This window comes from Aricia agestis, chromosome 20 (genome assembly GCF_905147365.1).
Source record: "Aricia agestis chromosome 20, ilAriAges1.1, whole genome shotgun sequence".
NCBI classification, from domain to species: domain Eukaryota; kingdom Metazoa; phylum Arthropoda; class Insecta; order Lepidoptera; family Lycaenidae; genus Aricia; species Aricia agestis.
Genome location: NC_056425.1, coordinates 9,631,670 through 9,645,806, shown reverse-complemented (window position 1 = coordinate 9,645,806; position 14,137 = coordinate 9,631,670). Strand labels below are relative to the sequence as shown.

The 14,137-nt window shown below is 37.3% G+C and overlaps 2 protein-coding genes across 4 annotated transcripts in view; one reads left to right on the top strand and one right to left on the bottom strand.

Annotated features, from left to right (window-relative positions):
• Nucleotides 1–198: 198 nt before the first annotated feature.
• On the top strand, nt 199–2,296 carry LOC121737197 (dynein light chain Tctex-type 5-like). The gene is made up of 3 exons (XM_042128795.1): nt 199–326; nt 710–903; nt 2,130–2,296. The coding sequence occupies exons 1-3, from the start codon at nt 243–245 to the stop codon at nt 2,293–2,295; spliced, it is 444 nt and encodes a 147-aa protein (XP_041984729.1). The 5' UTR covers nt 199–242; the 3' UTR covers nt 2,296.
• A 76-nt stretch (nt 2,297–2,372) lies between these two features.
• LOC121736963 (synaptic vesicle membrane protein VAT-1 homolog-like) overlaps nt 2,373–14,137 on the bottom strand; it is a 34,900-nt gene continuing 23,135 nt past the window's right edge. Inside the window, exons 4-9 of one of the 3 annotated variants that reach the window (XM_042128442.1) lie at nt 13,368–13,519; nt 9,486–9,589; nt 8,502–8,557; nt 7,804–7,998; nt 7,000–7,246; nt 2,373–4,790 (exon numbers count right to left, since the gene is read on the bottom strand). In XM_042128442.1, the coding sequence (XP_041984376.1) occupies nt 4,759–4,790; nt 7,000–7,246; nt 7,804–7,998; nt 8,502–8,557; nt 9,486–9,589; nt 13,368–13,519 (786 nt within the window). In that variant the 3' untranslated portion in view covers nt 2,373–4,758. The remainder of the gene's footprint in view (nt 4,791–6,999; nt 7,247–7,803; nt 7,999–8,501; nt 8,558–9,485; nt 9,590–13,367; nt 13,520–14,137) is intronic. The other 2 variants (XM_042128443.1, XM_042128445.1) reach the window with 2 other exon arrangements.

Below are 14,137 nucleotides of genomic sequence, written 5' to 3'. Positions count from 1 at the left end.
CGTTTTTCTTCATCGTCAAGTTAAAATTCACGTCCAAAAAAGAATTCACATACACTTCCACTAAGTATTTGTAAGTGATAAGAGCAGACTATTTATACGGGCCTAAATGCCCAATAAACGCCTATGCCCTGACAGCCTCTGATTCTCAAGCGCCAAATGGTATTACTCGTATTTAGTAAAATCAAGGAGGCTTGTACGAGTACAACATTTCAACAAAACTAGATAATAAAATTATAATAAAAATGTCTAAGGAGTATCGGAAAATGTCGTTCAACAAAAGTGAACTCGACTTAGGTATTCGCAAAGCTAGTACTAAGCCTAAATTGGTAAACCTATCCATATTTCACACATAGGTATATTCGTTTATTTTATGTTTTATTTTCAAAGGTGTGCGATTGCCGATTGACACCCTAGTTAAAATAGTTACTTATATGGGGGCTCAATACATTAGTGTCGATAGTAAATTTCTAAGCGGTAAGCCGACGTTGCTCCATTCACTGACCATCTTATAATCTAGGATTTAATCATTATCTTCTATTTCTTTATCAATCTCAAATCAAGCGAAAAACTAATGTAAGTGAGTACTTACTAGTTACATTATAACGTTCAATGTGTAGGATTTCGTAGTCGTTAGGTAAGGTTTAGTTCTTGATGGCAATTCCATCGATTAAACATGTCGGCATCTCTCGTAAAATTTCTGAAAAAACAGGTCAGGATATATCAACCTACGTATCAGCTCACGTCTAAGAAACCATTCAACGTTGAAGATGTACAGAAAATATTGAAAAGAATAGTCGATTCGGAGCTCGAGGTAGTCGAGTATAGCGACAAGGTTGTTCCAGAACTTTGTATCACTTTGAGCGAGAACATACGCAATACAATAAAGGAGGAGAACTATGACAGGTTAGTTTAAAGTCGAGGTGCCTACAGTCCGTAAAGAGTAATTTTTGCCTCTGATAGGCGGTGCTGGTTTTAGAACAGCTACTAGCGACCTGGGCGAGATTTCTTCGGCACCCAGAGTGCCGAAACTAAATAGTGAATACGTTTCTTTTCATCGGTAAGTAATTTTATTACTAAATCATGTGTCCTTTATTTTAAAATCAATTATTTAATGTTAATCGTGGGTGGTTGTAGTTTTTACCATGAACTCTACGTAACTGCGTGTGTACCGCATGATTCATAATACATTGCCGCTTTAATTAAAAAATTATAGAGCCTGTTCTGTTTGTCCGCTATTGAGCGCGCAATAGAAATAAAACAATCGATACTTTCACTAATTCATTTTTCTGTCAAATGAAGCAAATAGTGTTGTACATTTTCTCGATTCTAATTAATCGATTTTCGAAACAGATATGAAACAGAGGAATGATAATGTTCGCTTTGGGATATTTTGTGACTCGGTAATTATATTTTATGTAATATGTATTTATGTTCCTGTTTAATGATTTAGTTTAGAATAATATAATATATTACTAGCTGTCCTGGTAAGCACGTATCTTTAGATTTATCATTCCTCTGTATATTAACTCGAATAATAATCGATTAAAAAATCGATATACCTATTAAAGTGGCAAAAGAGACGGGACGCGGCGATGCCTTCGAATCGATTCCGTGCATACGGGTATTCCCATTACTAAAGCGCTCTTGTGACGTCACAGTAGGTATGAAAAAGTGATACGTCTACAAATATATCTTATATCTTTAAACGAGCAATTCTTGTATATAAATATATAATTGGAATCTCGGAATCGGCTCCAACGATTTTCATGAAATTTAGTATATAGGGGGTTTCAGGGGCGATAAATCGATCTAGCTAGGAATCATTTTTAGAAAATGTCATTTTATTCGTGTTTTATCGAATACCGAGCAAAGCTCGGTCAAATAGCTAGTACTAGTAATCTGTAGTGACACGCTCGTGTTCATACAAATTGGAGCGACATAGCGGTTTTAACTATATCCATTTCTGTGGTATGGGGGTAGTAGCTTTGCGTTTCTGTCGCGCGCTTGAGCAGCGCCGTTCGCCCGTATCTTCGTTACATCTTCGAACGCGCGCGCTCCAACGGCGCTGCGAAACGATTAACGATAAAACCAGCTTACTGTATCAGTTTCATTCAAAAACGATTTTTCAGATATCGAATAATCGTAGCAGTGACCATTGGGCAGAGGCGTCAGCAGAGCGTCCACATCTACCAGTCCTTCCTGTGGGACCACGAGCGAGACCGCTTCGTCTCCCACAACTTCGAAAACGCACAGATCTACGCTAACGTTGTTGTCTATGGCATATACTTCGATTAAAACATATAAATAAAATAAGTTTTATTGAACTACCCGCAATCATCGCAGGGGATGGGTTACGAAATAAAAGTCGGCTGTAAGCATTTTTACAGATCATACATATTTATTTATCCATTTCATAGTATAGATATCACACTGGCCCGCCCTTACAAAAATAAATGTGTAATACAAATACGACCCAGCCTTGCGCGAGTGAGAGCACGAGTCCGACCTCTCTCCCGTAATATTGGCAGCGAATACCTATATTATAACCAACAACAATTGGGACTCCACCGGGGACAGTGCGGTCACTCGGGCGCGCGGGACGATATAGAATGGAAATTCAAAGGTAAATCTAAACCATTATACAGGTCGATATAATTTATTAATACATTTTACATTACAAGAAATACGCACATTTGACACATAAAGCGACAAGATTATAGGGATTACAGGTTTACATTGGTCCGAGACTGAAGCGGAGACGCGCTACCGAACTAGCACCGAGCCATCGTAAAAGCAAATCCAGCAGGATCCTACAGTATAAAAAGCTAATTTTAAATCCAAAGGGATACAGTCAGACGCTCCTCAGTTCACAACCGTCGGTTCCGGGAGCGGGGTGCAAAAATTTTTTCAAAAACCGTACATTATAAAGTTTATAAAAAATTTCAGTGAGACGTTCGACGCTATGGCAGGTCATATTGAGCGAAGGTAAGCTGCCCTGAGGGACTGTGACTACACATGATATGTCATACAGATAAATACGAGTACTGGGTACAACTTACCATACTGTACATTATGGCGGTACTTACAACCTTATCATCTTCGGGTAAATATTTTTGTTTATATTATAAAGAAAAGTAGGTGAATATCGATATCAAAAGATTATCACTAATATACATCGTGTTACGTGTAACTATGTTTAGATATGTGACATTTGAGTAAAGATACGTAAAAAAGCTTCGTACAAGAGATCCCGTCGATTGGTCTATAAAAATATGTCTTAATCCTGGTGCGGTCGCCGGGCAGAGAGGAAATTAACGACTGTCTCTGTCCCTCTCGTGTAAATGCTTATATGCTGTCTCGTCGGAGATTCATTGAGTGTGAGCAAGAGAAGAAGAGCTAGATCAGTGGCCAATGTTATATCTGCTCAGGGACCGCACTATGCTATAGTTAGCATCAAAAACATAAAAGCTTGTAAGACTCAATTTTATCGAATAAGAAGAGTTTAATTTTATCTGCATTATAGATCTTATTACTTGAGTCTTAAAGCTAAGACGTTTTTAACGCCAACTGCGTATGCAATGATCTTACAAAAATTTACAGATACCCGCACTATTTTCAAGCTCGTTGTAAGTTTAACTGGCGGTAATGTGCTTGCGACGTGACGAATGATGGCAAGTATACCCATGGGAATAATATACGCAAATTGTAATAAGTAAACTGTACTATTTCTACGATTCGAAAACTCGAATATCATAGACAATAGAAACAGCCACTTTTGACATTAGCGCTCGGGCGAACATCACGTAGCAAGCGAGCTTAGTGCGAACAGCGATGGCCGCTTCGAAACGAATTCGTTAATTTTCCTTAACTACAAAATAATTTACAAAACTTCTAAGTATAAAAAATATAAATTACTCGCATTTCAAGCTCAAACAAAATAATGTGTGGCTTCGTACCGCAAATCTAGAGTACCTAGTACAAAATATCACACGTAGGGTTTCGTTCACAGATGGCGTAGCGGGCCCAGGGCGGGGGTGTCTCCGGGGCCAAACGTTAAACATTTACTAATAAAATATTAAAGCTTAACATACATAAAGATTAAGCATCTCTGCACCTTAGATATACATTAGCCGTCCAAAATAACCGCAGACTAAAATATCTCATCCTAAAAATTAAAGTCTTAATTAAAACTAAAGATTAAATGTTAAGAAACAATCAACTTAGGCCCGATAAAAAAATAAAAACGTTAATAAAAAAAATATTCATTGCCTATTTCGCTGTGTACATTATATTAAATTGTGATGAATCGAATAAAATTTTAATAAAAATTGTACGAGAATGTTCGATGGATCGAGTAATATAAGCAATCGAAGGTGCGATCGAACAGAACCGTACATGACGTCACACGACGATTCCACCGGAGTATCTTGTTAAGCACAAATATCCATAATTGTATAACATTAAGAATTACTTGGTTTTAAGTTATGAGGATATTTGTAAAAAAAAATGGTACGCACTCACATAATGTAATTCAATATGGCGCCCAACAACGTTCTATTAAATGTTTAAATTTTGAAAAATAGTATGTTTTAAATTAAGAAAGAATTTGTAGAAATACTGCAGAAAATCCGGTAGAATCGTCGTGTAAAGTGCATGGCAAAACAGTATGGCGCCGTAAGCTCGCGCGGTCACACAGGTAAAACAGCTCTAAAATAAATTGGCGGTGGTTTGTCTGGTCCAGTCCTAGGGAGAAACTGTTCAGCTCGACTCTTTCTCCTTCTCCTTAGACTCTGTAACGTAAAAAATATTATAAAAATTACTTGCGTCAAGTTAATGTGACCTTGTTGTAGACTAGACGTATGCGAATTATATAAATTGCATAACTTGATAAAAAATGCTATGCAATAGCTTTACCGCGGCAGTCCCCGAGTGCCACACGAATTTTTTATTTCTTAAAACCAATACACAATGTTTTTTTCTATTATTATTAACTTAGCACAAATTGACAATTCTGCAAAAAAAATCTTATCGATATTTGATGCCATATGCTAAGTACCGTACTCACATACGGTTTTGCTCGATAGTTTTACTCCAAATCGAGCAATAACCACCGTGTGGACCGCAAAACTGACAGCTCGAAGGCTCGCTTCGAGCCGGCTCGATGGAATTAAATATGTCAAATATGTCATTTCTTTCGATTCGGAGTAAAACTATCGAGCAAAACCGTATGTAGTATAAGTACAGTAAGTACTTAGCATAATACAGTTCAATATTTGATCAAAGTGAAATTAGCCATATTATTGGCGTCGTTATATTCAAAATGGCTAACTTCACGTCGGTGTAAGCTAATAGAAGGCTATACTGCTATGCCTATATCAGAAGCGCTCGATATTTCATGACCAAGCTGTCTAAACGTACATTTTGCAACCTGTAAACAGCTTTTTCTGTTATTTTTAATAATTATCATAATTAGCCATTAGGTACTCGCACTCTATTGCATTCGATATCCATTCTTTTATGTTGCGTTTTATTTAAGTACTTGGTTTATACATCGCGGATATAATATTTTTATAATTCACAGAATGAAGTAATTTAAAAATATTGTGTTCTTATACCTCACTTACTTGTGTTCTTATACCTCACATAAATCATTTTAAAACTTATTTTTTACGTAAATATGATAAATTCGCGATCCGTAGCGCAGTTAAACAACAAAAACTTTTCACTTCATAATATTTTATGACCTAAATTCATAATTCTATCGGTCCTACATATTTTGTACAAGCCATTTTTCTCGTCATTTACATCGTTCATTAATTTTATAAACAAACGACGATATAGGCATTAATAATGTGGTCGTACAGTCTTACAGTACCTAGACAATTTATAACAGAATTTAAAAAATATTATTATTTTTTTATTCGTGAAGAATAGACTCGAGCAATAGATGGTGTTCGTAAAATCTGTTGCTATTCCTAAATTTAAGTACGTCTATAATCTATGATATGTAGTTCTAAATTTAAATAAATCTACAATCTATAACATTTGCTAATGTGACAAAGCGATAAATGAATTAAGCGGAAAAGCTGGTTATAGGCTGCCGTATAACGTAACAATAGGGCTTCGTTTTGGAAGCCGCCAATGTGCGTTTAGACCGTGCGTAATATATTATGCAAAAACAGGCAAAATAATAAAAGACCTCGTAATCAGCTTAATTATAATATGTATATGTGTTCAAAATAATTTGTGTGTAAGAAAATAACATATTATGCGTAATGTGTTGTATAATAATATTTTTAAAAATAAGTTTGATATATTTAAAAAATACTTGAAGTAAAAAGTAAATGATTAATTGTATATACTTGATATTCTATGCGTTTCTATGTTTTAGTAAAAAGTAAATGATTAATTGTATATACTTGATATTATATGAAAGAAAGAAAGAAAGAAAGAAAGAAACTTTATTTGGTAAAACAGTAAAATATATAAAATACAAATAATCAATAACATTTCAAATACAAGTCTTACCAAATCGGCGCCTACTCAGCATATGTTGCGAAACACAGTTCGCAACGCTGGTTTTCAGTAAGCACCAAAGATAATATTAAATAACAATATTCAACATTATGCCTAAGCATTTGACTAAGTCTATAAAGCAAAACTATATATATGCGTTTCTATGTTTTAGTATCATTTAAAAAGAAATACAATTTGTTGTATAAAGCGTATCTAATCCTATCTACGGCGATGTAAGCTGAGGTCTTGATAATATATTCGGGTAAGCATGAACAATACCACCGAAAACCACATTGAAGTTGCAGCGAACATTTTTGATTAATTTTAAATGTCACGTGACATGACTGTGCTAAAAATTGTCATTCGCTGCAACTTCACAGCGGTAAATGTCAAAGTGACATTACCGCTGCAACTTCACAGTGATATCGGCGCGTACTGCCCGCACCCGTGCGTACGCATGCTTGGTCACAAATCGAGACTGACCTTCGTCGCTGTTACCGTTAGTCAGCGGCTCCTCACCATTCTTTTCTCCGTTCTCAGCGGGCTTCTTCTCTTCTTCTTTAGCCTCTTTGTCCTTCTTCTCCTCGGAGCTCTCCTTGGCTGGCTTCTTTTCCTTGCCGGCTTTGCCCTTGGCCGGAGTGGCGGGTTTCGGCTTGGGCTCGAGAGACGGGTCTAGCACTAGCTTGCCGATGTTCTTGCGGTCGTGCATCTTCTGCATAGCTTCAGCAACCTTAAAATTAGCAATATTTTCGTATCATTTTTACATTGATGTGTTTCTATCCATCTTCTGCCTATCTAATTGGCAACCCTCAAACTCATTACATCTTTTTCGTATATACGAGGAATGAGATGGATAAAACGATATCCAACTAAAAAGTAATAGCCTCCCCCTACTCCAAATTCAATTATGTTAATTAGCAGAAAACATGACGTCAACAAAAGGTAGGCCTTAACCGTAATCATTTTATAACAAAATTGTACTTCTACCGACACTACAATGGAAGGGTAAACATATATGTATCGCAACAGCAAATGCGTTTGTTTTGACAGCAGATACTGTGTTCTGTTGTGTCAGCAATTTTGCCTATTACATTACCGTCGCATCATCCAGTGGTTGTACTATCAGAGAAGTTGATTCCTAGGCAGAATGCGGACCTACCTAAATTGGTAGCGTTACGTCAAACCTAGCCGTCATATTGCGACTAATATTGAATTGACATAATCCAACCAAATGACATAGGTCCGTCAACTGCATAGGAATCAATTTCATCGGCGGTATATACTCACGTCTTCGAGCGCCCAGGTGGAGTCAACCAGCGGCTTGACCTTGCCCTCCCGCCACAGCGCGAACACTCGCTGGACGGCGCGGCGGACGGTCGGCGCGCGCGCATGTTGGAACAGCAGGTGTCGCAGGTTCAGACCGGCGAGACTCTTGTTCTCGTCGAACAACTTGATCGGGGACACTTTGTCCACTTGCCACCACTAAAGTCAATTGAGAAATGTCAGATTGTTTCCATCTCTAATGCCGCGGCCGCACATGCGTCTAACGTCACGAAGCTTCGTGCTATGAGACGATACCATTGGACGTTACACGCAGATCGTCCAATATTGGTATCGTCTCAAGAGTCAAGTACGAAGCACTACGCATATGCGGCCGGATAAAGGAACTTTCAGCAGGATCCTTCGAAAAACAACATTCGTACACTGATTGAAAAATTAAACGTTATTAATAGGATTTAATAGTTAAAACTTGTTCTAAATTAAGGGTCACCTCAAAAGCATCTTAAGTCTTAACATAGAATCTGATCTACGATAATATTAAAAGGAGACGATAGAGTATCTCATATTTTACTTTACAACCACCGAACTATAAACAACAATGGCTTTAAACCTACAAATCATAGCGAGATCGGGCGATAGAGCGCATTATGCGTGGGCGCAGCCTCGGAGGATCCTAAATCAGATAATTAAAAGTTAATACTCACAGCACGCGCCGCACTGAAGAAACTCTTGGTCTCGCCGGTCACGATGTTGGACGAGCCTGCGATAAGTTATTGCTATTATACTCTTAACCCTAGATTTAATGAGCTTAAGCTATCCAAACAAGGCAATAATTTGGAATTTGACAGATTAATCTAGGAATAACTGTCCTTGGAATTGGACCCACTAAAACGATATAATCCACCCTGAGGGCGGCCGCTTATTTACGATAGATCGTTTGGGTCTATCACAGACGAACTTCACTGGTATGAAGATTATTTCTTACAAGCAAATAATATAAGAACCAATTAATTCCGATCTGGCACAGATAGCCCTAGGATTTTATCTTTTCCGGGACATAAGGCATACTGAATAGACGAAGATTTACATGAAAATGTGTCTGGAAATTGTCCCTAAAATCAGTATCTTTCTTTCGTGTTTCTACTGCGGTAAACCTGATACCAAAAAGTTGTGATCTGCGAAACTTCAGCTATTTTTACGTGGGGTGAATGATTTGGCGAGCACAATGGTAAATTTGCACACAAAATTACTTGAATTGGCACTAATTGGACGTTTCCGGTGCGTCCCTTGTCCCGGGAAGCCCTTAAATAACCAAGTTGTTTCAATGAAGCAAAGATTACTTGCGAATTGGTCGTCAACAAGCCAGCTTTATTGGGCTTTTATTTCGCTGACTGTCTGATAAATCCTAAAGATGTTATCTTTCTCCCAAGGACTATGGTGAAACCTCAGATGGTTTTCATTGCGCGACAAACCAAAAACGCCTGTAATGCATTAGGTATAGCAGTGATTTTACAATATCTAGTGTATTCTGTGTAAGTTTGTGTATTACTACAATTATACTGCACCTATTAAAAACTCAAATTAAAAAACCATAGTTCTTCTAATACCTAAGTTTCTTGCGATATCGCATCGCGTAATTTGAAAGGAATTTAGGCCAAATGAACAACAAAAAACTCGATGAAACTTACCGTATAGGATGTACCTTCCCATTGGCTTGAGGAGAGAGTATCCACGGTTGCATTCCTCGCCGCAGAGGCAGTCCAGCACGATGTCAACACCATCAGGGCTGATCCTGAACAAAAGAAAACAGCCGGTCAAGAAATATCAGTAAAACATTAGTTACAGGTGATTCTATTGCTACATTAAACGATATGCGATTCCTGTACACAGTAAATAATAAACCTGGAAATATATTTTGTCACGAAGTCAATCTTAAAACTAAAAGAAAGTTGAAACTCAGCAAACATAAGAGTGTTTTGAATCGCTGGACCAAAAAATCTAAACTTATAATTAAAACGGTCATTAATGCGAACCGAATAAAACATAAACCTAAAGGTGGTCCTGGAGCTGCGAGGATTTCTTATTGACTTAATTAAAATAAACGAAACATTATAATGCACACCTGGCCTGATGCGAAACGTGCAAAAATTGGAATTTAAATTAAACAGGTGTTTTAAAACTGATTTGTTGCTGACCCAACAAAAACAAATTATAACAGGTGCGTTCGAAAGATACGGACGACAACCTCTAGATTTTAATGATGGTTGTAAGAAGTAAGACCCAAAAGCGTTTCCGATGTGGACCAAAATCGCAACAATTTCACAGCTGGAGACTAACCAGTCTTAAGTTTTGCAATATTTAAAAAAAAATGAATCTACTTTAAAGATTCAGCTGCATTTTATCGTAACTTTTGAACCAGTTTCTAAATTACAATGAAACATTGTTGTTATTTGTTTTTGGGTGATATGGTTTTTCATTTGCTCTGCTCTGTCGAACACAGCAAGCAGCAGAACAGTTTCAAAAAGTAAGCAATTTCAAGTTCTAATTTCCTGTCGACACGTTCACGCGCTGATGCACATTCTAGATTCTAGAATACTGACGGTGTATATTTGAGCCCATATCGATTTACAGGCTATTACGCAAGTCGTTAACCACAGATTAACCTTATTACTGGAACAGGCATTGTTATCATGTTAACACGGCAAATTGACTTACGAGCGCTGCATAATTTTCTACGGCAGATTTTAGTAGAAGCTTACTTGAAAACTGGTAAAACAGTAGGTATGTATTGTTGGCGAAAAGTAATGTGACAGTAAATTACTACTTAATACATTGTTGAACGTCTAAGTAACTGTCCCAAATATGGCAAGCCTTTATAAAAATAATTGGTTGTTAAGAGGATACACCAGGGGCTAGAGAAATGAATGAAAAGTACGTGTAATATCTATAGCTGTCTCCCTTACCTATAGCCTATACCGCAGAACGCGATAGAGACAACTGCAGAAAATCTAGAAAATCAACGATTCGTTGTCCCCTGATTCCTTCTCCAAAACTTAACCGATTTAAGTACTTTTTTCATTAAAGATTAAAGAAAGGCTTGAGCTGTGTTCCTATGTTTTTTTTTGTATAATCTAGCCAAATCTGTTTTCTGGATGTTTAAACACTGGCCATTTTTTGGGTTTTTGGACGTTCTTAAACTTTTTAATAATAAAATTATGAAAAAAAAGAAAACATAGGGACATTGTATTAGTGGCCGTAGATATTCAGGAAAAAAAATATAACTCTACTAGCATTATCCAGGGAGGAAACAGGGGACAACGTTTGTATGGAAAAAAGGGCGGTGTGGACTCCTCTTAAGTCAAAACATTGTAGGAATGCAATGCTTTGTATTTCAAATCCTAAAGTACGTTGAAAAACAAGTAAGGCGCCGTTGACGGACAGGGTCCTTGTTTACATTAAGGATACGACCCGGCTTGTTTATGCCAGCGTCCAGATATAAATATCTTTGTCTATTTACAATTAAATGGTGCAATGTTATGAAGCAGCTGCCTTCCCGAGTTATAAAAGGAATTATTCAGCCAGTCTAAACAGAGCCTTTGATTGTGTTAAGCACCACTTAATGGGATCGAAATACGCACCAGGAAGGGTCTCCTTAAATTGGGCGTTTGAGTCACACGACTGTATGGGTGGGACATAAATACCAATTAAGAATGAGGGTTAACAATTAGTTCTTTGAGGAATTCGAAAATGATATCAAATGGTATTTTAATATGTATTCTCTGTTGGCACACGCATCTGTGGAACGCGCGGATGGCGTTATTCAAGACACACCAAATTTTTTATAAACCAAGGATTTTTAATTAAATTTTGTAACCTAGCCCTTACTTGCTCGGCTATGATAAATAATTTAATGTCAACCCTTATGAGTTATGAGTATGACCTATTGAGATCCCTCTACAAATATAATGTAATGTTCAGCACCCTCTTTACCCATATGGTTTCGAATACCTACATAATATAATATGGGGTTAGAAATGAACACATAATTTCAATTAACATAATTATTACTAACATTTGATACTTAATAAAAGGTGAGGGTTATAAAAACCCACAATATGGTCTGACTAACTATGGCCTGAGTGATCCTTACAAAATTAAGCAAGGCCACCACACAAAGTGGCGCAAATTCCTGCTGCACTTATGATTTCATTGGCAATTCCTTTTAATTCCACTCCACAATTATCAAGGCGGTAGATAAGTTTAATTATTGTTCTTGACTCGGTGCAAGTGGCAAATATTATCTGGGTGACGTACCGACATTATCAGTGTCTAAGGTCAATTTTACTTTCGTTTTGCAATGAAAGCTATATTTAAAATGATGATAGCATGCATGCAGATTTAGATTTCCTTAAGTGATATATTTTAAGCTCTAAACTGCGATAAACCACCCGATAGGTGGCGTGAAATTTTGATCCGATGAATAGAAAAACAAAGGATGATAGACATTTGAATGGACTTTGACTTTGATGCCGTAAAGGCGCTATTCGTTATTTAACGACGTTACCTATAATTCAGTTCAACGTAAACAGACAATCGGTGAAGTTAATATTAGTCGTTAATCGTATAAACAAAACAAAACCGCCGCTTACGAATCCACGAGCGAGGGTAGAGTATATTTAGACGTGATTTCACACCACCTCGTCATATAAAGATATATTTTCAACATATCCAAAATTAAAATTCAGATATTCCCTTTTTGTTTTGCGTTTTGTTGTTGCGAGAGGATATAATAATCATACATTTTACGCTACGTAGATGCAATTAGTTTTTATGTGCTGAGTATATTGCATGTAAAAAATAATTATAAATATTGCACATATTTTCACAAAATTGGTTTCAATATGGCCTTGCAATGAAGAGATTAATAAAAGAAGCCTTTTCGGATAATGGTTAATTTAACTGATTAATTAACTATGCAACAAAAGGATCATTAAATTTACTACCAATAATTCAAAATTATGCTATTATAGGTTAATGTTTCCTCAGTTTCAACGATAGTAAATCGTTATAAATTGCATACATATTTGTTAACAATTTTCGATTAACTATTACAAATTACATATTTTGCAGTTAAACGTTGCATATTAATTTATGATTTACTATGTATTTCTAAACATTTTGCGATGGGTCTGTGCTATTCTTAAACGTACACCAGTCTTGATAATACGATGCTAACACCAAATGAGTCAAATTCGCACCAGTAGGCCTACTACGAAACCGCTTTGAGACTCAAACAATCCGACGAGAATGCCGCGTCCTGCTCTAACAACGTCATTTCACATTTGTAAGAGTAGGATACAACATTCTCGTACGATAGTTTGAGTCTCAAAACCGTTTCGACTTTCGTGGTACGGGCCCAGGAACCAGTTATTGCCAGTACGACAACGAATTTGGTAACTGCGTCGTTGTTGTCTGGCTCAATTAGCTAAAGGGCAATAGATAAAATAATACAAGCAATCAGGCTTTAGGCTAAACTATCTAATAAAAAGGTACAGACAGGCAATACTCACTTCCTAACTTCGCTGGTGTAGTCGCTGCCCCTCTCGAGCAGATGGTCGATGTTGTTGTTGTTGGCTTTGAGAGCCTCGTGTTTGCTCTTGGAGCACACGCCGAACACCGTCACGTTCTCCACCGTCTTCGCGAGCTGGGCTACGGCTTGACCCTAGAAGACATACATTATTAGGTTTGCTATAATATGGCTAATGTCTGTTTTCACCAACCGCCCCTAACGCTAAGAATCCCCATGACGGTCTTTTAGTGTCATGTATTTCTTAATACAAACACGTTTTTGAAAACTCTTATGTTTTGCCATTGTTCTAAGACTCTAAGGACGTAGGTGACACGAAATAATAATTAAATCTTGTAAGATAGGTGCACTTAATGGCCGCTAGGGGACACTAATGCTAAGTACTCACATACGATCGAGCTATGACGTAGAGTAAAAACCTCGGCTCGGGCTTTCGTCTACACATTCAGCATTACTCGACAGTTTTATTCCAAATCGAGTAAAAATTATCGTGTGGACCGCAAAACTCGCACGTTTGAGTATGGCTTGAGTAAAGCTCGACGGCTCGCGTCAGGTAAGTTCGAGGAAAATTAGATTTATTTAATTCCATCGAGCCGGCTCGATGCGAAGCTTCGAGCTGTGAGTTTTGCGGTCCGCACGGTAATTTTTACTCGATTTGGAGTAAAACCAGCGAGTAAAACCGTATGAGTACTTGGCATTACTGTACTGTGTGGAGGTGATTGGTGAAAACGATCATAAATCTCAGGTACCATT